This window comes from Ascaphus truei, chromosome 2, assembly GCF_040206685.1.
Source record: "Ascaphus truei isolate aAscTru1 chromosome 2, aAscTru1.hap1, whole genome shotgun sequence".
NCBI classification, from domain to species: domain Eukaryota; kingdom Metazoa; phylum Chordata; class Amphibia; order Anura; family Ascaphidae; genus Ascaphus; species Ascaphus truei.
Window position 1 is genome coordinate 422,299,893 of NC_134484.1, and position 24,791 is coordinate 422,324,683.

Consider the following 24,791-nt stretch of genomic DNA (forward strand, 5'->3'; position numbering starts at 1 on the left):
TAAGCAGGATAGCATGATCAACAGTATCAAAAGCCTTTGCAAAATCTAGGAATATTGCACCAATCCCCGTTCCATTCCACACTGGATTTCATTGCCACCTTTTAGCAGGGTAGTTACGGTGGAGTGTTTGGGGCAAACGCCAGATAGGAATTGGCTAGGAAAATTTGTCTTGGTATAGTAATCGCTTAATTGGGAGTGGACACATTTATCCATGACTTTGGATAGTATTGGGAGAAGAGAGATTGGCCTGTAGTTTGAGACAGTGTTTTTGTCCCCACTTTTGAAGATTGGGACAACACTGGCAGTTTTCCAGGTCTTAGGGATATGGCCTACAGACAGGATAGAGTTGACTATGGAAGCAATTGGTTTGGCAATGGCTGGGGCACCAAGTCTTAGGAACTTCGATTGTAGTAAGTCAGGTCCACATTGGCTGCTTAGTTTTAATTTGAGGAGCGCTTGTGTAATCTCCTCTTCGGATACTGGGCCAAATTGAAAATTGTGGGCAGTGTTGGGAGGGGGTGGGGCTATATGGGTACTCCCAGGATGATATTCCTGATTGGGGTTTGGGTTGCGTTTCGCTAATAAGTTAGTAGCACACCCCACAAAGTAATCATTGAATGCATTTGCAATGTCAGTGGGGTTTGTCAGAGTAATATCCCCTTTAGTGATATTACTTGGTTGTTGATGCTTAGAAGCCTGGAATATGTTGTTGATAACCTTCCAGATGTTAGCTGGGTTTGATGTATTCTGGAGGAGATTGTCACAGTAATATTGTGCTTTTTCATGCCTTGTTTGCCTTGTGCACATGTTCCGCAGGCATCTGTAGTGATTAAGATCCTCGGTAGTGCCAGTTACTTTGTAGCTTTTACACAAGGCATCCCTGAACTGGTAGAGTGCTATAAGGTCAGTTGTAACCCATGGAAGGTGGGACCCCCATACCCTTATTCTGCGTTGTGGGTATCACAGAGTTTTAAGAACTCGGATTGGAAATAGTCGAGCGCAAAATCAGGGTCAGGAATTAAATCGATTCTGTGCCAAGACCAGTTGGTAAGGTCAGCCAGAAACTGTTGTGGGTTAACGTTTCTAAATGTTCTAGTGAGGAGAACTTTAGGGCTTGATTGGGGTGGTTTAATTTTCCTTACACAGCACACTATTGCATGGTCACTGAAAATGTCAGGAAGGATGCCAAAGGATTGGATTCTGCTGGGATTTGAGGAGAGAATCCAGTCAAGCAAGGAATGGTTGTGCGATTTCAGATTTGTCCGTGTGAGTTGGGAAATAAGTTGTGATAGGTTAAGCGACTTGATTTGTATCTGGATTTTGTGGTTTTTAGGGTCGAGTCAATTGAAGTTGAAATCCCCAAGAACTAGCAGCTCACTCTTCTCATTCAGAGAGGAAATGGTGCCAAGAAATTGTGTGATGTCAGTCAGGGACTGTAGAGGGGTTTGGTTGAGTACGTTGCTATGGAGAGTGTTAGTGCAGATTTCCTTGCAGCGTTTGGTCCAGACATAACAGAGGACTTTCGCTGGAACATTGTGCACCTAGTGAGAGGTCCTGCAGGACCTGCACCAGTTTGATTACCACAGGTGCACCCCGAGAAGCGGGTCCTAAACCCCGCTACAGTGCCAGTGAGCCCAGCACTTCCAGTAGCTGACTCTTTCCAAGCCGCCAAGCCATGGTGGAGTCAGCCAGGAGCTAGAGAGGCTGAGGTCGAGCGAGACATTGCCGGCGAACCTGCCTCCATGAGAGCAACTGACTGGCTGAGGATGGCACCACTTGGGTGCCTTGCCTCGCGGCCGCCAAGATGGCAGAGGATGCCCACGAGGGCCGGTACTCCCTGGAAGACCGGACATACCATCCGTGGATGGAGTGCCCCAAAGTATCCTGCTCGAGTAACCCAATCTGGTGCAATGTTCCCCCGCTACAGGGCCGACAGCCAGAGATGCAGCTTGACAGGCAGCAGAGTTCAGCCATTAGGCTGGAGGACCAAGAGGTCAATGGAAGATTTTTTCTTTTTAATGTGATTGGGGGCGTGGGGGGCTTTTTACTGTGTGTGGGAAGGCTTTTTGCTGGGTATTGGGGAGTGGGGGGCTTTTAAGAGTGTATTGGGGGAGTGGAGTGCTTTTTACTGTGTTTTGGGGGAGTGTGGGGATTTTTCCTGTGTATTGGGGGGATTGAGTGAGAGTGGTGTAAATGATGATATGTGGGAGTGAGTGAGAAGAGGGGGGGGAGGGTGTGAGGAAAAGAGGGAGTAAGGCCGCGCTCAGGGTGTCGGCATCGCAATTGTAACGCCTGTATGCCCGCAGACCTGGCCAGTCCCCAGTACTGAGGTGGGTAAGGGTATAACACGCACCCACAGCAGTGAGGGCGTGCCCGGAGTGTGGTATGATGTGTTGCCGCGCCTGGTGACAAAAAGGTTAACGATATAATTGCTGAGTCCGGGTTGCCAGAAGTCGGAGGGTTAATGTCCAAGAGCCTAGGGTCAGGGGCAGGAGAAAGCAGTGTAGTGATGTCCAAAGCAGAGTCCAGGGGTAAAGAGGTACACGTAGTCAAGCCGAGCCGAGATCAATCCAAGGGAATCCAAACAGAGGCAGGAACAGGAACAAGGAGCTGAAACAGAGAGCTTGGCAAAGTCACTGCACACAGGAGCCACAGAGAAGCTATGCTGAGCGGCGATGGAGAGGGCAGACTGGGGTTATAAGGGAAGGAGAACCAATGGTAGCAAGGGGTGGAGCGGAGGCTTGGCTGAGAGCTTGCAGCGATAGGTCCAGGTGGGCAGGAAGAGAGACAGGAGAATGATACCTGGTAATAGCCTGCAGCTGATGGGGAGAGGCGCCAGCAACACAGGAGGGCCGGTAAGAGGATCGGGTGCGCGCGCCTTCTGTAAGGCTGCCGTGCGCACGCCCCGATCGCATGCATGCAGATGCGGCGTGCGCCGCGGAGGAATGGCTCGGCGTCAGAGAGGTAGGATGTTGAGGGAGCGGGGAAATGGGGCAGGGAGCCGCCATGGGGCCAGAGGTGATGGGGACTCGATGAGAGGCGCATGTCCCCTGATCCCTTACAGTACCCCTCCTTCCCCCCTTGAGGATCGGACTCCGGACGATCCTCCCAAGGTTTGGGAGGAAATTTCCGTCTAAATTGTTTGAGAAGAGCTGGAGCATGGATAGGATGACAAGGTACCCATGAGCATTCCTCTGGGCCATATCCCTTCCAATGAACGAGGAATTGGAGTCTGCCCCTGGACCAATGTGAATCAAGAATGGACTGGACTTCGTATTCCTGTTGTCCTTGTATTGTGACGGGATTAGGTCTCCGAGGATGGTCCGGAAAGTGTACTTTTTGGACAAAGGGTTTCAGGAGGGATGCGTGAAACACAGAGGGTATCTTCATGGTGGGAGGAAGCGAAAGTCGATATGCTACCGGGTTGATCCATTTGAGGACCTTGAAGGGACCCAAAAATCTAGGAGCCAGCTTCTGGGAAGGATTTTTGAGTTTGATATTTCTTGAGAAAAGTCAAACTCTGTCTCCAGGTTTGTATACTGGGCCCACCTGACGTCGTCGATCTGCTTGTGTCTTTTGTTTTTGGATGGACCCTTGCAAGGCTCTTTGAATCTTTTTCCAACAATTCTGTTGATTGGAGACGTGAGTATCCGCTGCAGGAACATCAGAGGGGAGGGAGGAGAGGGGAAGACTGCTGGGATGGTACCCATAGTTAATGAAAAAAGGCGACTCTTGCGTGGACTCATTCTTCAGCGAATTAATAGCGAACTCAGCCCAGGGTAATAGGTCCACCCAATTGTCTTGAGATTCTGATACAAAGCATCTGAGATATTGCTCCAAGGTCTGATTCATTCTTTCCGTCTTGCCGTTGGTTTGTGGATGGTAACCTGAGGAGAAGAGAAGGGAAATGCCAAGTCTTTGCGAGAACGCTCGCCAAAATTTAGAGATAAATTGAGTACCTTCTTCAGAAACAATGGAAAGTGGCACGCCGTGTAACCTGAAAATTTCTTTAGAAAAAATGTCAGCCAAGGTAGCTGAATTGGGAAGACCCTTGAGGGGTGTAAAGTGTGTGTGCTTAGAAAACCTGTCCACTACCACGAGGATCGTATTCATGTCGTGAGAATTTGGAAGTTCCACAATAAAGTCCATGGAAATATGTTTCCAGGGCCATTCCGGAATAGGAAGAGGCAGGAGAAGACCAGAAGGTTTGTGCCGGGCGGACTTGCTCTGAGCACAGACTGGACAAGCTCTGGTGAAATAAAAAATGTCCTTGGTCATTTTGGGCCACCAAAAAGTCAGTTTAATAAGGTCCACTGTTCTCTTGAAGCCTGATGCCCCGCAGATCTAGAAGAATGCCCCCATTCAAGGATCTTGTGGCGAAAACGTGGAGCCGCATACAGACGTCCATCTGGCACCTTAAATCTCCTAGGAATATGAGCCTGAGCTTTATTGATTTCATCCAGGATATCAAAATTATTGTCAGAAATTATATGTTTTGCGGGAAGGATCATCTCAGAAAATTCGTTAGATCCTTCCTCCGTCGAGAATTGGCGAGAAAGAGCATCGGCGTTGATATTCTTGGTACCGGGAATATAAGAGATCGTGTAAATAAAACGAGAGAAAAACAATGCCCAACGTGCTTTGCAGGATCCTAGATGACGAGCTCCCTCAATATATAATACGTTTTTGTGATCGTGAGAATGGCTACTGGCTCTTTGGTACCCTCGAGAAGATGTCTCCATTCCTGCAGAGCTAATTTGTTAGCCAAAAGTTCACGGTTCCCGACATCATAATTTCTCTCGGCAGAAGAGAATTTCCTGGAAAATAATCCACATGGGTATAGTTTTTCTTGTGGAGAGGATCTTTGTGAGAGTACTGCCCCAGCTCCCACGTCAGAAGCGTCTACCTCCAGGGTGAAAGGAAGCGCTGTATCCGGATGCCGAAGGATGGGGGCAGAGACAAAAGCCCCTTTGAGGAACTCGAAGGCTTTGATGGCTTCGGAAGACCATGCTGTGGGATCAGCACCTTTTTTGGTCAAAGCCGTAATGGGTAATGCGATAGTGGAGAAATTACGGATTAATTTTCGATAGTAGTTAGAGAAACCAAGGAAACGTTGAACGGCTTTAAGGGAATTCGGCAGCGGCCAATCCAAAACAGACTTCAATTTCTCAGGATCCGTGGTGAAACCCTTATCGGAGATTATATAGCCAAGGAAGGCTGTGGAAGATTGGTGGAAGAGACATTTCTCCATCTTCGCGTAGAGGCGATTAGCACGCAGACGTGAGAGGACCACCCTGGTGTGACGAATGTGTTCTTCCAGGTTCTTGGAGAATATGAGGCTATCGTCTAGATATACGATGACGAAAATTCCCAGAATGTCCCGGAAGATATCATTCATAAATTCTTGGAATACGGCAGGGGCATTGCAGAGGCCGAACAACATCACTAGGTATTCATAATGACCTGAACGCGTATTAAATGCAGTTTTCCATTCGTCACCATCTCGTATTCGGATGAGGTTGTAGGCTCCTCTCAAGTCAAGTTTTGAAAATATAGAGGCTCCCTGGAGCCAGTCAAAGAGTTTGGAAATTAGGGGAAGAGGGTACCGGTTTTTGACTGTAATCTTGTTGAGCCCACGAAAGTCGATAGAGGGTCTTAAAGAACCATCCTTCTTTTTCACGAAGAAGAAACCGGCCCCAGCGGGGGAGGTGGAATTCCGAATAAATCCTTTCTTGAGATTCTCCTGGATGTAGGTCACCATAGCATCGGTCTCAAAGACAGACAAGGGATATGATTTAGACTTGGGGAGAGTGGTTCCAGGAATTAATTCGACGGGACAGTCGTACGAACGATGAGGTGGAAGAACATCAGCCTGGGTCTTCTTAAAAACATCCGAAAAGTCGTGGTATACCTCTGGCAGGGAAGAAAGAGGAGGAGTAGAGGCGTTGAGGCCAGCGAGCACGGTAACGGAAGGTGAGACCGTCTTCTCCAAGGTAGGAGCCCACTGGATCGTAGTTCGTTGGTCCAATCAACCCGCGGGTTGTGAAGCTGGAGCCACGGCAGTCCCAAAATGACCTGGACAGTGGGGGAGTGGAAGACATCGAAGATGATGATTTCAGTATAACCATCCACGGTGGTCATGGTGAGGGGAATAGATTCCTAAATAATGAAGGTTGGTTGAAGCGGTCGGCCGTCGATAGCCCCAGGCCAATGGGCGACTTCTTCTTGACTAACGGGATTCGATTATTGCAAGCATAGTCATGATCCAAAAAGTTGCCACTAGACCCGGAGTAGATGAAGGCTTCAACCTCTACCTTGATATGAGGACCCACAAGAGTTATGGGGAGAAGGATTCTCTTCGGTAGCTCTTTGGGAGAAGAGGGGCAAGGGGAAATGGTACCCAGTAGAAGCCCCTCTACCTTTACTGGGTGTTTTCGTTTCCTGGTTTCAGGCGACAGTGACGTAGTTGGTGTTCCGGGGAACCGCAGTAGTAGCAGAGACCCTCATCTCGGCGTCGTGTTCTCTCCACAGCCCGAAGCTATTGGTTACCGATTTGCATCGGTTCGGGGGGTCAAACGCAGGAAGAGCCGAGGGAGGAGACCTAGGGGAAAGAGGCAAGGGAGACATTAAACGAGGGCGCTGGCGCTTGTGGCGTCACTCTTGAATGCGCTGATCCATCCGGATGCTGAGGGCAATGAGTTCCTCTAGAGATGAAGGACGAACATGAGCTGCAAGGTCATCCTTGAGGGATTCAGACAAACCCTGCCAGTATGCCGCGGCGAGAGCCTCATTGTTCCACTGGGTTTCTGCAGCGATGGTGCGGAACTCCACCGCGTATCTTGCAGCCGGCCTGTGACCCTGGGAAAGATGAAACAAGGAAGAAGCGGCAGTCTCCCTATGTGCTGGTGTGTCGAAGACCAGCTGAAATTCTCACCGGAAGTTGGGGTAATCTTGGGTTAGGTCTGATCAGTGTTCCCAAAGGGGAGAAGCCCAGGCGACTGCGTCACCAGTGAGCAGGGCATAGATGTAGGCCACCTTAGAACGACCTGAGGGAAAACGAAATGGGGACATCTCAAACTGGACGTCACACTGGTTCAAGAATCCCGGCAAGTAAGGGTGTCTCCGGCATATCGATTAGGAGTTGGAATACGTGGTTCCAAATTACCCATAGGTTGTGGGGTAGGAGGGGACGGTACAGCTGGAGAGTCCCGCAGGGAGAGAGTAGAAAGTTTTTGCGCCACAGCGGTAACTTGGTCGCTTAAAAATTGCCAGTGATCCATAGTGACACCTTGGCCCACCTCAGGGGTGTCTGCGTTTGTTGGGCTCTGCATAATGTAATAACGCCTGTATGCCTGCAGACCTGGCCAGTCCCCAGTACTGAGGTGGGTAATGGTATAACATGCACCCACAGCAGTTCGCGACATCAAGATGCGTTGCCGGGCCTGGTGAGAAAAGGGTTAACGATATACTTGCTGAGTCCGGGGTGCTAGAAGTCGGAGGGTTAATGTCCAAGAGCCTAGGGTCAGGGGCAGGAGAAAGCAGCATAGTGAGGTCCAAAGCAGAGTCTAGGGGTAAAGAGGTAGACGTAGTCAAGCCGAGCCGAGATCAATCCAAGGGAATCCAAACAGAGGCAGGAACAGGAACAAGGAGCTGAAACAGAGAGCATGGCAAAGTCACTGCACACAGGAGCCACAGAGAAGCTATGTTGAGCGACGACGGAGAGGGCAGACTGGGGTTATAAGGAAAGGAGGACCAATGGTAGCAAGGGGTGGAGCGGAGGCTTGGCTGAGAGCTTGCAGTGATAGGTCCAGGTGAGCAGGAAGGGAGACAGGAGAATGATACCTGGTAATAGCCTGCAGCCGTTGGGGGGAGGCGCCAGCAGCACGGTAATAGGATTGGGTGCGTGCGCCTTCTGTAAGGCTGCCGTGCGTGTGCCCCGATCGCGTGCATGCAGATGTGGCATGCGCCACGGAGGAACGGCTCAGCATGAGAGAGGTAGGATGTTGAGGGAGCGGGGAAACGGGGCAGGGAGCCGCCGTGGGGCCAGAGGTGACGGGGACCCGCTGAGAGGCGCGTGTCCCCTGATCCGTTACAGCAATAGATAGTGCGAACGCCCACCCTTGTGTGCAGCCGTCTCCCGCGCGATGTGTGAACATCCCTACTGTTGAGATTCAGGAGATTAGGAAGGTGATTGCGGGCATGGCAAACGCGTCACGGAGCTGGTTCGCCCTCATTGGTTAAACAAGCTCACGTGATACTGATGTCACGCGACTGCAGCCTCAAATCTCAAAATCACTTGTATCCCCAAGCTGCAGCCGTGTCGATGCGCTACAGTGCCGCCAGGTGCCGGAACTACCATGCTACCTTCCATAGACTAACATGTGCACATCGACACACCAGCACCCTGAGCACGGCCTAAGATTGAGACCCATGGGAGAGATATACAAGCGGGACGGGAGGGGGGTGAGCGAGGAAGATGGAGTGAGATGAGGGAGAGAAATACAGCTCAATCCCGTTGTAGCGTGATCTGCTATAACGCGGATCCGCATATAACGCGGTTTGAGCGCCCCGAATTTTTTTTTTAAACAGTTTTTTTTGCACACACTCACAGCACACTGCACACACTGCACACTGCACAGTACACAGCACACTGCACACACTCACTAGTCACAGCACACACACAGCCCCCCCCCACCCCTTCCTCCCGTGTTATATGCTGGGGCATCGTGGGGCTGCCTGCGTGGATCGGGGCTGGGGAGGGGGGTGATTGGTGTGGGTCTGGGGGGATCAGTGAGGGGCTGGGGTGCGGGGTTGCTGGTGGGGGGAAACGGTGCCGGGCTGGGGTGCTTCTGGCGGGGGGATCGGTGCGGGGCTGCTAGCGGGGATCAGTGCTGTTCAGAAGTGAGGCTGCTGGGGTGAGTGCAAGGGGAATGCTGGGGAAAGTACGGTGGATGTGAGGGACGTGTGCAGCTGCCAGCACCTCACTCCACCTCATCCCCCCGATCGGGCGCGTGGCAGCCATTTTTTTAAATTAGCGCGACCCCGGTTATATCGCGGTCGGATCGGGTGGCCCCCGAGGATCGCACTATAACGGGGCTGAGCTGTACATGGGAAGAGGATGGGAAATAGAGGGGACTCGTGAGGTGTGAAACGAGGGGGTGGGGGTGCCGTGGGGGTGGGGGGCCCAGATGTAACTCTAGTCCTGAGCCCCGGGAAATCTGTCTGCGGCCCTGGGTACTAGTTCAATTCTACACTGGATCTCATTGCAAACTTTTAGGAGGGTATTTACTGTGGAGTGTTTTGGGTGAAAGCAAGATTGGAGCTTTCTAATTACATTTGTCTTGTTATAGTAATCGCTTAATTGGGAGAAGACACATTTTCCCATGACTTTGGATAGTATTGGGAGAAGAGTAATTGGCCTGTAGTTTGAAACAGTGTTTTTGTTTTCGTTCAAGAGTGGGACAACCCTGGCAGTTGTCCAGGTTTTAGGGATATGGCCTGCAGACAAATTGAGTTGATTTGGCAAGCAAGCGGTACAGCAATGGCTGGAGCAACAAGTCATAGGAACTTAGATTGCAGTAAGTCAGGTTCACATTGGCTGCTTTGTTTTAATTTGAGGAGCGCTTGTGTAATCTCCTCTTCAGATACTGAGTCAAATTGAAAATTGTGGGCCGTGTTGGGAGAGGGTCGGGTTATGGGGCTATTCTCCCAGATTGAGCTTCATGTTTGTAGTTTGGGTTGTGCTTTGCTAATAGAAAAGTAGCACACCCCACAAAGTATTCATTAAATACATTTGCAATGTAACTGGGATTTGTTAGATTAATACCATCCTTTTTTATATTAGATGTTGTTGATGTCTAAAAGGATGGAATATATTGTTGATGACCTTCCATGACTATGTCATGGTTAAATGTGGATTAACACCCATCCGGTAAAAGCCCTTTTTCATGGTGTGAATGTGTGTAATGCCAAATTAAAGTATGAACTAACTAACATAACTTTAAGTCGCCACGTTAACCTCAACGCAGTTTTGAGGATATGCACTTTTATGGTACTACCTCGGTTGTTTATCATTTGCATGTTTATATTCATTGTTAACACAATGGGATCTATTTAGCAAAGTCTGCAGAACAGGAGAAAAAAACAGCCCCAGAATGATCAAATAATATGAATGCCATTGAGAACAGTGATATTGCTACTGTATAATTCTTTGGCACCAGTGTTGCCATCGAGAGACTTTGATAAATTGATACCATTTATGGAATTCTTATGTCAGTGATTTTTAGAATTTTATTTAAAGAAAGATATCATTCTAACATTAGTTTTCAGTTACTTTTAAATATATACTGTACTACAATAAGCAAAAATAGTCCATTATATTCATTTGAATATCATTCATATTTATTTTGTTTTATTTTGCATGATAGGCAAAAGAAGATTTCAGTAAAGTTTGGGGTGTGATATGTGTCAGTGCAGTAAATCAAGATGGAAGATCAGTGACACCTATCACCAAACCATCTCAAATTCAACAGGAAAACTTATTGCAGAGCGTCTATAAAACCATCGATCCATCTGCTGTTCAGTATGTTGAGGCACATGGCACTGGAACACCTGTTGGGGATCTTGTAGAAGCAGCCAGCATAGGAAACATCATTGGGAAAAAACGGTCCAGTGGATCACTACCTTTAAAGATTGGTTCCGTTAAAGGGAATATTGGTCATACAGAGTCAGCGGCTGGGATGGCTGGTTTAATTAAAGTTATCCTAATGATGCACAATGAAGTGATTCCTCCATCTTTACATTACTCTAAAGAATTAAGCAGCATAAAGACAGAAGAATCCAATATAATGATACCAACAGGTAATGAAAAATGGGAGGACCCTGGAAAATTGGGCAGAACCGCAGGTGTCAATAGCTTTGGTTTTGGAGGGACAAATGTTCATGTTGTGATTAGGCAGCATAAACAAAAAGACTCTCCATGTTATTCAAAAAGACCCATTGAAATATTTATTCTATCTGCAGCTTCAAGTAAATCCCTTGCACTTACTATTGAAGATACAAAGCAGGAGATAAGTAAAATGAAATCTTTATCTCTTCAGAACTTGGCCTACACGTCTGCTTGTAGAAGAAGTCACGTTAACTACAAATACAGAGCGGCATTTGTCACAACTTCCTTACCACATTTACAGCAACAACTTGCATCAGCAAACACTGACATATCTCCAGCCAAAGTGATCCCACAGATCGTGTTTGTGTTCTGTGGTAATGGCGTCAATTACAAAGGCATGTGCAAGATGTTACTGAGATCTGAACCTGTGTTTAGAAAGAAATGCAATGAGATAGATGAAATACTTCGGGCATATACACCTCTTTCCGTGATAGATTTATTAGAAAAGGAGTTTGATGATTTCTCAAGACCAGACATCGCACAGCCACTGCTCTTTACCATCCAGGTTTCATTAGTGGCTCTTCTGAGATACTGGGGAGTCAAACCAGACTCTATTGTTGGACACTCTGTTGGAGAAGTTGCTGCAGCACATTGCGCGGGACTCCTTTCACTGCAGGATGCTGTTAAAGTCATTTATTACCGGAGCACACTACAATCCAAAGTCACTGGAGGCAAAATGCTGGTAATCAGCAATGTACCTGTGACTGATATATCAAATGTTATTGAGTCTTACTCTGGAAGAATTTGTATTGCTGCATATAACAGTCCTACCTCATGTACTCTTTCCGGTGATGCACATTCAATTCAACGACTTAGTAGTCAATTAACTCAACAGTACAGTGAAGGGGAAATATCCCTTCATCCACTAGATGTTCCTGCTGCATACCATAGCCACTTGATGGATCCAATATTAGAGGAGATAAAAGCCAATCTGCATGACTTGAAAAAGCAAAAGTTGGAAACTGATCTTATTTCAACAGTGACAGGCAAGACAGCATCTGAAGGGGATTTTACGACTGGCAAATATTGGGCTAGAAATATTCGTGAACCAGTTGCTTTTGAACAAGCTCTAAAAACATCAACTAACGGTAAAGAAAATCTAGTATTTGTTGAAATTGGACCCAGGAGAGCATTACAACGCAACATAGTTGAAGTTTTTGGGCAAAATACTGTAATTTTGCCTGCTGTGCAGCCAAGCAACGAATATGAGACAATTTTTACCATCCTACAAAAACTTTTTACAGACGGACACAACCCTGATTGGGGTAATATCTATGAAATGTATACATCTGTGCCAGCTGTTATCCCAAGATATCAGTTCGACCACATTAAACAAGATATCAAATTTGAGACAACCCGTCACGGAAACAAAACAGTAGCAACCTCCAACCATCCGTTGCTCCATGGTATGAGCAAAAACCTTACTGAATTCAGCTGCACTATTTCACAGGAAATAACACCCTATGTGTATGAGCACAAGAACAATGGAACTATTATTGTGCCTGGTTCATTCTTTGTTGAGCTTGGTCTGGCATCTACAATTAACAGTTTAAAACCCAAAGTGCCCTTAAATTCCCTTGAAATCAGCATCCAATTTTCGAAACCATATGTTGTCAACCAACAATCTCATAATCTGCAAATAAAGCTGGAACAAGGAAACAAAGTGACTAAGTTTGAAATACTGACATCCCATGTTTACGCTCTAGGACAAATACAAAAAAAGAACGGAGTTTTGAATGAAGAGAAAATCTCCCTTCAACACATCTCCAAACGATGTACAAATGTGCATAAAGGAGATCAGATTTATGATAGACTATCTAAATTTGGATTTCAGTACGGAAATGTTTACAAACAACTAAGTGAAGTCCACTGTGGGGAAGATTTAAATGAAGCCATCTCTGTAATCAAAGTGAGTGAAGAGATCAAAGAAACAATGTACGAATACTGCATACATCCAGTTATTTTAGACTGCTTCCTGCAAATGTCTGCTTTTGTTTGTGCCAGTCCTACGGAATCTGCAGCTTTCTTTCCTTCTTCCATAGGCAGTCTGACAGTTTTCAGACCCCTTCAAGAAGAAATGTTCATATATGTAAAAACAATCGAAACAACGGAAAGCTATTTTGACGTATGTGGGTATTTTGCAGATGGAAATGGTTTCATTTTGGCAGAAGTAAAAAATGCTAGAATTACATCTGTAAGGCAAGCAATGCAAAAATCTGATAATTTTCTGTTTCAAAATACATGGATAGAGGCACCAGGATCAGAAAAAATTAATAGATCAAAACAAGAGCCCCAAATCCTAGTTTTTGCTGACATTTCAGGAATAGGTCTAGGATTAGAAAAATACATACACCATGGATTGACATACATTATGTATAACAATTCGGATTCAGAGATGGATTTGCAGAAAATACACAATAGCGAGTGTAAGGATATTTTGTTTATGTGGGGAATTCACAGAGTTCGTGAAGACTTCCCAAAAAATGTTACACAATATCTTGCAAAGTTTTGTGAGGCATATCGTCAGGTGATTCTAGCAGTGAGACAAAGCAATTCTAAGGCTTGCATAAGAACAGTCACCTACAGAACAACTGAGAAAACAGTGGATCACATTAACCCTGGATTTGCTCTGGTTGGCATGACTAGAGCGTGTGTCATGGAAATGACTGAGATTACATTTCAACTGATTGACATTAGCTCTTCCAATACAGAAAACATAGAAGCTCTAGCACAAGTTGTTCTTAATTATAAACCAAATGAACATCCAGAAATTTGGATAAATGAGGGCAAAATATACACAAGTGAAATCACTCGCACTACAATTAATGTTACAGATAACAGGCAACATACGGTCCTCCTGAAAAAGTCTGACAGTTTCACGTTGCATTCTGCTGATGCCTATAGAGTAACTGAGCTTTCAGCTAAACACACAGATCCTAGAACTACTGAGCTCCCAATCAACAATGTTGAGGTACAAATTGATCAGATATGCATCCATACAGAAGATTATTTTCCTGTTAGCGCTTCCAGTTACCAGTTTGGAAAGACTTTGTACTGGAACACTTTGGCTATGGATAAACATAAACTCATTGCTCTGGATTTCACTGGTACTGTAACTGCCATTGGAAAGGGTGTCAGAAAACTTAAATTGGGTGATCATGTTGCCGCATGCTATCCAACTGTTGCGTCATCCAGAGTGGCTCTTCCAGAGACAGTTTGCTATTTAGTAAAAAAGGTTCCGCCCTTAAAGAATCTTCCCTGTGTTTCTCCTTTTATTTTAGCGTGGGAAATATTACATCACCAGCTGCCAAAGGCAACAAATAAACCTAAACTGACCATCATAACTTCTGAAGCCAAGTCAGTTTTGTGCAAAGTTCTGACTGTGACAGCAAAAAAAAGCGGCTGGGAACTAACAGCGTCTTCAGATAAAAGGATAAATGCCGAGCAATGTAGTGCCATGATTATTCTTCCTCCACTGGGAGACATTTCTAGGGAAGACTTATCTCACCTACCTCTACTTAAAGATTTAGTTATAATTTGTGACAGGAAAAATCCGGATAGCTATCAGAATCTGACTGAAAGTTACAAAGAGGATGTTCACATTCACTTGCTCAATCTTGCTAACATTTTTCAGAAGGCATACATAAATCAGTTTGCAAAAGATATATATAAGTGGTTAAAGTCAATGCATGCAGACATGATCATAAGTCTACCAAATTCCAGCTCTGTACAGTCTATCTGCACTAACAACTGCACGAATGCTACAGTTTCCAGTTACTTCACAGCCCAATCTTTACCACTTCTTCAACTGGACAAAAACACAATCTCAAGTATATCATTGTCTGTCAGAGAGCAAATGCTTTTCAAACATGATGCTGCCTACATAGTTACTGGAGGTCTCACTGGTCTGGGTTTCGAAACAGTAAAGTTTATTGCACAGCATGGTGGGGGACACATTGTGATTCTTTCCAGGAGAAATCCGACCACCGAGATGCAACACCAAATAAAAAAGGTTCAAAATGAAACGATGTGCAAAATAATAACATTGCAGTGTAACGTAACCAATGACTCTGAGGTAATGAAGGCCATTGATTCTGTTCTTTTAATCTCTCCAAATATTCAAATCAAAGGTGTTTTTCACAGTGCTGTAGTTTTTCATGACGGAGTTCTTCAGAATCTGAATATGTCCCACTTTGAGAAAGTCCTGAGTCCAAAAGTGGAGGGGGCACTAAATCTTCACCATGCTACAATAAAACAAGAACTTGATTATTTTGTATGCTATTCATCTATTGCTTCATTTATAGGAAATGCAGGACAAGCAAATTATGCTGCAGCCAACTCCTTTCTGGATAAGTTCTGTCAATATCGAAGAAATAAAGGACTTTCTGGACAATCCATCAACTGGGGTGCCCTCAACCTTGGAGTATTGCTTAATCAATACAATATTCACAGATTGTTGCAAGCAAAAGGAATACTTCTCTTGGAAACACGAGAGATACACAAATGTCTTGAAAAAATCTTAATGCTAAATAATTCTCATCAAGCAATTGTCAAATTTAATTTTAAAGCATTGCATGATAATTTGGTTTCCCTTATTCCTACATTGAATAAACGACTCTACAATGTGTTTTTTGAAGAAATGTTCAAACTGCAGGACACAGCCATGTCGAATGTATCTCAAAAACCATCTAACATTAAACAAGAAGATTACATTATATCATTGGTGAGTGAACTTGCCAGTGTCAGCTTCAGTGATATTACAATGAGTACTTCACTGAATTCATTGGGAATCGACTCCATGTTGGCCATGACATTGCAGAATCGTCTCTTTCAGGAGAAAAATGTGAATCTACCTCTTGTGAAACTACTTGACCCCAGCACAACGGTCTCATTTTTAGTGTCAATGTTCAAGGAAAATACTGCTGACATAGCAGAAACCATAGAAGACAGTATCTTGGAAGAAACAAGGTTGTAAAAAACCAACAAACATATTTTATTGATTAAGATGGACACCTTACATTAATTTATTGTGTTTGAATAGCAAAAAATAAATACAGAATGTTTTTCAAAATCTCTGTATATAATAATAATAATAATCATTATAATTATTATATAAAAATAACTATTTTATGGGTCCATTAAAACATGTTACAAGATACACAAAATCTTAATCTCTGTAAATTAAATATTTAATAGTTTGGTGATGCTAAGCATAATAGGCGCCAGTATATAAATTATTTTCTGGTGTATGTTGTGCATAATAATTTGTCATCTGTTTAGAAAGCCCTTTGGTATTCCTTTATCATGTAAATATATATATGCAATCGTGTATGTCAAATTATATTAAATGGACTGTTAACTATGGAAGGTTATATATATACGGTATCCTATACTGTATCTGTACTTACAATATATTGATCCAGAGGAAGGTAAACAAAGCCTTAGCCCTGCTACACAAGGAACAATTCTGGATTTTTATGCTTAGAACCAAGCACCCAATGGGCTTTAATGATGTAGTGGATATTGCACCTTTTTTTTAAGAATGTTTATCTGCACAGATTATTTGGGATCATTATGTATTATATTCTTCATTACATAGATGTATTTTTATTCTTATTTTCATTAAGGTGTTTCTGTTCCTAACTTAATGGATTTACTCCTTAATGAATTTTAATAAGGTTACTAATAAAGGATTTTAATATTTAGCCAGTTTGACTAAATATATATGTAGCCTAGTGCCCCTGGTTGTGTTTCCCGGGCCTGGCATGTAAGTCCTAGTAAGGCAGGCAGTGTCAGGGTTAAATCCCTTCAGATGGCCAGGATGTGAGTCTGTTGGCACACTAGCTATATTGTTGCCATGGCAAGGTGCAGGCTGGATGGCAGTTGGGAATGTCATGCCTGCGGGGGTGGTGGGGAGTGTTAAGGGGTCCCACGTGGTATAGTGTGTCACTGGGATGTCCTCTAACACCTGCCCAGTTTGGGCAGGGTCACTAACCCCTCCCCAGGTGTATAAGAGGCTCCTAACCCAAATTTAGATCAGACAATTCCAGGATGTAGCCTGCTCCTCAGTGAGTGAGGTGGTTTCTGCCTTACCCCATCAGGGGTTGAGGGGGTGGCGACTAGCTTCAAGGGCCTCAAGCCCTTGGGGGGCCTAGTCAAGGAATGACAATGATGCAAGATGTGAGGGAAGATATATGATGGTTGGTCTAAGTAGTACCTCTCTTGCAAGAGATGGTATTGTTTCCTGGCCCGCCAAAATAAAAGGTGAATGGTTCCACTTCTCTGTGTCATTACTGGATAAGGGGGTTCCTGCAGGGGATACTATCTGTGACGGTAGGGGGTCGCCGGCCTTCATAATAAAGGTGAAGCTGGGCTGGCTGGCCCTGAAAACTGTATGTCAATGGCTGAAAGGGTCAGCTCTTGGATTCAGCATTGCAATACCATGTGTATTTGGGTAGTAATCTATTATCAAACTGTATTGCAAATCATGTGTTGGGTTTTCACATTTCCGTGCATGCATTAAATCAGGATTTCTTGTGTATGAGTTTTAAGGGGGATATTTGGGTGAAACTGTTGTCAGACTGTGCATAAGGGGTCCGGGGCCAAATTTTCTGGTTCCCCAGTGAAAGTACCCGACAAGCCGCCAAAGTTTGCAGTACATGTATGCCCATTACCCCGTTAATATCTCCCATTAAAAATGTAACCGCAACTCACCATTAGGGTGCCCTGGTTCAGCATAGCCCCAGCTTGCATTAGCCATTGTGAATTGTATTGTTCCTATTGTGATGCAATCACTGTCTCTAGGTGCTGGAATAAGGCAGTTTAGGGGCTTTCCAGCATACAGAGAGTTAATTTCCCCGGGAGAAGCTACCCACAGGTGCAGCTAATCAGGCTGGACTCCTGAGTGAACAGAGGTGTTTTAAAAGACAGACTGAGAGCTGCCATTGAGAGATACTGATGTTTCCCCAGAGAAGGGGGGAGATAGAATGCCCTCAAGCTCCAGCGGTTTATTTTTCCATTAGTGACACTAAATATTTCAAACACCATCACTTTAAAAAAACAAAAGAAATCATAAAAATAACATCTACTCCTGTCAGGAGTCTAACTCACAGCATGTCCTTATCTGCAATGTTGGCTGGGTAAGCTAGTTACCAACTTTAAATAACACACAGATATAACATTCAATTCTTAACAGTCAGATGGGGACAGCGTCCCAATAGATTCTCAGATACTGCAACACGTGAGGCGGCCGTCTACTCCGAACTGGATCCTGGGGAGCAGCATCCTCCCAGCCTCCAGGCTCTAAGAGAGAGAGACTGAAAAAGCAACCCTCTCTGCTCTAAATACCTGTTCTAGTAATTAGGTGAGCAGGTGAGGGGAACCAGAACCATTGTAAAGTCTCGTATGCATTACCTATCCACCAGCCTTAGGGACTGTGAATCTGTGGGGTGGATCACATCCACACTATGTCTGCACTTTCTGCTATGAATCAGACAGAAAGCTGCCTACTACCCTGGGACTATGTCACAGCGTCTATACATAAAGACGCAGTGGACTATGGAAGTCCAATGAATGTCTATGGAAAATCTGTGTCCTGGGACCATGTTCTAGGGACCAAGTTCTATTCCCAGTCCCAATGTTAAAGTAGAGTAAAAACTTGACCTGTTTAGGGGCTTTTTGGGTTCTCGGTGCCCTAGAGACATGAGATTTTGAGAGTGTAAGTTTTAGGTGGGATATTTGAGTTGAAATGTATGTGTCTTGTTTGCAGGAGTTCGGGTGACAAAGTTACCGGTAGGTAACTCTCCCCAGCGTGCAGGTATGATTTGCGGGTACACGTGGCAAGTTACACTGGGGCTACACGGTGTCCCCCAGAATCCTTGTTTTCAAGCTCAAGTATCCCAGACCCATTTCTCTCACAGGCATAAGGTTCCCCAGAACATATACTTTATTAAAGCACGTTTTATAATGTTTTGTACATTCTGTGTAAAGGTCTACGCATTCACCCCGGGCATATACATAGATGCTGGGATGTCGAACGGGATAAGGGAGCGGGATACGTACTGTAATCAGTGAGAAAAAAATATAGTATAGTACTGTCGATAAAAAAAATACAGATACAGTGAGGTTAATCTTCAAACATTATACTCACATAAGTATGAGTAAATAGAGCGTATTACACTCAATATTCAGGTGTGCAGAAAACGATCCAACCTACAGTATGTAAGATGACCTCGTAGGTAAGACGCTGTGTGGGTACGCTAAGGTATAAGATAGGAGAACACCATAGCAGGCTATCCGAACATCATTTAATAAAGTAATAGTTAAAAAAAACTTTTAAAATGTGCACTTACTATTAGTGCAATAGAACAAGGCACATAAAAAAATCACAGAGCGACGACAATCTCACCACCCCTCTTGCACAGATTGGATGTATGTCTTTGAACGTCAATGTCGGGCAGGTGCTGCTTACTTTTGCGGCCACCTGCAAACAGCAGCTGCACTCCACGGGGCTCTCTCTCGCTCACTCTGTGTCACAGAGCAAGCTTCGTCAGGAACCCTAATACCCTACAAAGCTAACAGCACTTATAAAGTATTGAGTAGTTCCTCATTTGGTCCAGAGCGGTAACAGTAACACCTGTCTATATGGTATGTAATTATTAGGCACCAGCAGCATCAGCCAATGTTTGACGCTACAGATGCCTTAATACCCGCTCCAGTGCCAAAATGACAAACCCTCACATCACCAATCAATCATTACAGACATTTAACTCCAACAAATACATACATCAAAAGAGGCCTATAGTTAATACAGCATACAAATACTAAAGGCATTTTGTTTCTATTACTCCCAAACTTGTTGCAATAAGCAATACAAGCTCAAATCTTACATTTTACCATCAAATATGATCAAAATAAGGTTCAGAAAAAAACAGCAAAAAATAATAAAACCCAACAATTATACAGAAGCATATATAATACGTTAAAAAAATCATCAATTAAAACTATTGTATAATGTTTGTATTTTCTGTCTTCTTGTAGGTAAGGTCAATGTTGTTCCGGCATGAATTTTCAAACGAATAGTATGAAAGATACAAGATATCAAATATGAATTAATAATAGAGTACTTGGAAGCAACTATAGTAATTACATAAAATAAGCTTACATCTAAAGCCTAATTAAATGCATGGATATACATGACACGATCTATCATTGCAGTACATGGAGAGTGTACAAAAATTACACTAATAAAAAGGTAGCAATAAGCCTTAGAAAATAACTTTAAAATATATCTTTAATACAGTCTTAAAATTAATTATACACAATGGCTCTTATTACTAAAAAAAACCTAAAAAATTATAGTATTATGCAACAAAACTTTATGTGCAGCTGGAACTGGATCCATACTAAAATATACACAACGTGCTAGACAATTAAGGTGCAATGTAGGATCTGGTCATGTGATATAATCAGCAATAGAAAAAAGCCCAATAGGATAGTGATCACACACATATATAGGTACTCGAGTAACAACTAGACAGACTTGTCTTCCCATACTCCCATTAACAGGTTAGCGTAGTTCGGCGTGAGCGTGGTACCCATGGTGGTACCACACTTTTGTAAGAAAAATTGACCATTAAAATAGTTATGATTTAAAATTAAATTTATAAGATCCAATATAAAATTAGACTGACTTTCTAGCATATCTGGATCCCTATCTAAAACCTGTTTTATGGTGGTACACCCCTGTACATGTCCAATGGACGTGTACAGGGATGTCACATCGCAAGTAGAAAGAATAAAACCATCATCCCATTTAAAACTTTCTAAAACCATTAAAACATCTGTGGTATCACGAAGATATGATTTTAAACACTTGACATATTTTTGCAGATATTGATCAATGCATTCTGATACATTTTGGGACAGAAAACCAATCCTAGAAATAATGGGTCTACCTGGTGGATGGGTCAGTGACGTGTACTTTTGGAAGATAGTAGAAGAGAGGTAATCTTGGATTCTCGACCATCAGATATTGGAAATCTTTCTCTCTTAGAATTTCTAGGCCTTTTCCTTTTGTTAATAACGTTGATAATTCTTTATGATACACATTCGTAAGGTCATTACTTAATTTCTCATATGTATCCAAGTCACCCAGGAGTCTTTAACATAATCAACCCTATTCATTATAACGACCCCACCCCCTTTGTCCGCTTGTTTTATAACAATTGTTTTGTCATCAGATAGTTTTTTTGCATCCCTTTGTATGTATGTAAGAATGTCTTTATTTATATAGTGCCATTAATGTACATAGCGCTTCACAGTAGTAATACACGTGGTAATCATATAGATAACAAATAATATAAATAACAGATCATGGGAATAAGTGCTTCAGACATAAAAGTAACATTAAGGAAGAGGAGTCCCTGCTCCGAGGAGCTTACAATATAATTGTTAGGTAGGGAGAACGTACAAAGACAGTAGGAGGGAATTCTGGTAAGTGCGTCTGCAGGGGGCCAAGCTTTATGTATCATTAATCCAGTATTATCCACAGTGCTATTCATATACTTCTTTAAGCAAGCATGTTTTAAGTTGGGTCTTAAAGGTGGATAGAGAGGGTGCTAGTTGTGTATTGAGGGGAAGGGCATTCCAGAGGTGCGGGGCAGTCAGTGAGAAAGGTTTAAGGCGGGAGAGGGCTTTAGATACCAAGGGGGTAGAAAGAAGACATCCTTGAGAAGAACACAAGAGTCGGGATGGTGCATAGCGAGAAATTAGGGCTGAGATGTAAGGAGGGGCAGAAGAGTGTAAAGCTTTAAAAGTGAGGAGGAGAATTGAGTGCAAGCTGTGGGATTTGATCGGAAGCCAGGAGAGGGATTTCAGGAGTGGAGACGCGGAAACAGATTTAGGAAAGAGTAAAGCGATTCTGGGAGCAGCGTTTAGGATAGATTGTAGGGGAGACAGGTGAGAGGCAGGAAGGCCAGACAGCAGGGGGTTACAGTAATCAAGACGGGAGAGAATGAGGGCCTGAGTCAGAGTTTTAGCAGTCGAGCAACAGAGGAAAGGGCGTATCTTTGTGATATTGCGGATGAAAAAGCGACAGGTAAAGTTTTGAATATGAAAGGAAAATGTGAGAGTATGACCCCTAAGCAGCGTGCTTGGGCTACTGGGTGAATGATTGTAGTTTCAACAGTAATGTGGAAGGAGGTAGTAGGGCCAGGTTTGGGAGGAAGGATGTCTGTTTTTTCCATTTTAAGTTTAAGGCGGCGGAGGGCCATCCAGGATGCTATCCCAGAGAGACATTCAGAAACTTTGGTTTGTACAGCAGGTGTAAGGTCGGGGGTTGAAAAGTAAATTTGTGTGTCATCAGCATAGAGGTGATATTTAAACCCAAGAGATGTTATTAGGTCACCTAGAGAGAGTGTGTACAGAGAAAAGAGAGGAGGTACCAGGACAGAGCCCTGGGGTACCCCCACAGAGAGATCAATAGAGGAGGAGGAGGTATTAGCAGAAGAGACACTGAAAGTACGATGGGAGAGGTAAGAGGAAATCCTGGATAGAGCTTTGTTTCGAATACCAAGAGTATGGAGAATGTGAAGGAGAAGAGAGTGGTCCACGGTGTCAAATGCTGCAGAGAGGTCGAGTAATATGAGCAGAGTGTAATGACCTCTGTCTTTGGCAGCATGGAGGTCATCAGTTATTTTAGTGAGGGCTGTTTCAGTGGAGTGAGCAGCGCAGAAGACAGATTGTAGAGCATCTTGGAGAGAATAGGTGTTGAGAAAATGGAGCAAGCGATAGAATTCAAGACGTTCAAGGAGTTTAGAGGCAAAAGGCAGGAGGGAGACAGGTCGATAGTTAGAAAGAAAGGTGGGGTCAAGCTTGCTGTTTTTGAGTAATGGTACAGAATAACTGTTGCATGCTTGAAGGAGGATGGAAAGGTACCAGAGTAGATGGAGGAGTTAAAAAAGTGTGTTAGCGTAGGGATTATAGTAGGAGCAAGAGGTTTTAGGAGATGAGAGGGAATGGGGTCAAGAGGGCAAGTGGCAGAGGGAGAAGAGGAGATCAACAGTGACACATCCTCCTCTGAGACAGTGGAAAGGGAGTCAAGGAAGGCAGGAGGAGAGTTAGGAAGCAGTGTAGGATGGGAGGAGGAAACAGAGGGGATGTTCTGATGTATGGATTCCACCTTTTCCTTAAAATAGTCAGCAAAGTCCTGAGGTGAAATGGAGGAAGAAGAGGCAGCTGGAGGTGATTTGAGTAGAGAGTCAATGACAGAGAAGCATCGGCGTTGGTTAAACTTGTGCGTGTTGATTAGTGAAGAAAAGTAATTCTAATTTTGTCAAATTATGTCTATATTTGCTCTTGCTTGAAGCCATTTTCTCAAAATCAATTTTTTGAAAACATCTAAAAAGTTGCCCTTGCTCCTTCTTGAATAAAAGGTTGATTTATTTTTTAGTTCTGTATGAATGTATTTTGGATTTACATTGTCTGCTACATTTGGGAGAGTAATCCTTGGATTGCCCCAATTCCTCAACTCTGTATCGTTATTGAGAAAAAAAAATCTTTAATGTTAGTTTTCTTATATATATATTTACTTGCGTCTATAAATAGTCCAAAATTGCTTGGACCACTGGTAGGTGCAAATGTTAATCCCCTGGTGATTACTCATTCTTGATTTTGTGTTAATGTTTTGGCACTCAAGTTGAATATACTCCTGTTATCTACCTGGCTAATCTTTTTTTCTGGATTTTCTCATTCCTCTCCCCCGCTTCCCTTGGTGGTTCATTCTCGATTTTTAGTCGTTATCGGATCTACTTCCCTCAAAGATGAATGAATACCTGTTGGCCTCTGTAGGCGGACGCTCACAGAGGTATGCAAGGGAGACTGGTTATGGTGAAATTAAATAAGGCTTTTATTGCGCCTGTTTCCTTAACATCAGGAAACCATCCAAACAAGGGGAAAACAAAGCTTCTATTCACTTGGGAGTATTTCTAGTGAAATACTATGCAATCCACAACTCCCTTTAGATAAGCATGTCTCCCAGCCCCAAACATATAGCATGAAACGAACAGATATAAAAAGTCTTAGAAATGAAAGTCTTATCTGTTAGCTGTACTGCTGTAGGGGAAGCTTCTCTGCTCTCTTGGAACCGCACCCTTGTGTGCACAGGAAATGTCAGGCTCCAGGTTAGAATCTTGTCCCCTTTGTCTTGTGGTCAGCTTGTCGCTCAAGACATCTGGCCTTCCTTGGTTCAGCCCAGTTGTGGACTAAGGAATCTATGCTCTGTCTCCAAGTTCAGCTCAGGTGTGAGCTAAGGAGTCTCACTTCCTGTCTCAAAAGACAGGCTTTTCTAAGCAATCAGGCAGGTGGTGTTTGTTAATTGACTACCAGCAGTTAACCACCACACTGCTGGATTAAAGGCACATTACCTGAACAGGGATAACTCCCCTGTTACAGCCTCCCAATTAGGGAGTCTGAGGCCTTTCGGTACTCTTTCACATTCCAAATATTTCTCTAGGAAGGTCTTATCCCATCACGGGCGAGAGGGACCATAAAAAAAAATCATCCCCTTTCCTGGCTCCGATTGATGCCGGGGGGCTCCAGAGCTGATACCCAGGAATATCAGCACCGAAGGCCCCCGGCATGCATCCGAGGCAGGAAAAATGCATGTACAGCCCACTTCATTACCTTAGCGGGTAACCACTAAGGCAATGAAGGGGTTAACCCACCGTGCCAGCTTTATTGTGGGTAGCGGGTGTGGGTGAAGGGGGTATGTGGCCCTTGGTGTGAGTTTAGGGCTTGCGGGGGGGTTGCGGGTGCACTTAACCCCTTCAGGACCGTAGCAGTT

At 44.1% G+C, this 24,791-nt stretch overlaps 1 protein-coding gene across 3 annotated transcripts in view; it reads left to right on the forward strand.

Moving 5' to 3' along the window:
• The window catches only part of LOC142487783 (phthioceranic/hydroxyphthioceranic acid synthase-like), a 60,787-nt gene extending 43,562 nt beyond the window's left edge, over positions 1–17,225 (forward strand). For all 3 annotated transcript variants that reach the window (XM_075587660.1, XM_075587656.1, XM_075587655.1), the window contains one exon: positions 10,428–17,225. In XM_075587660.1, coding sequence (XP_075443775.1) covers positions 10,428–15,923 — 5,496 coding nt within the window. In that variant the 3' untranslated portion in view covers positions 15,924–17,225. The remainder of the gene's footprint in view (positions 1–10,427) is intronic.
• Positions 17,226–24,791: the final 7,566 nt, after the last annotated feature.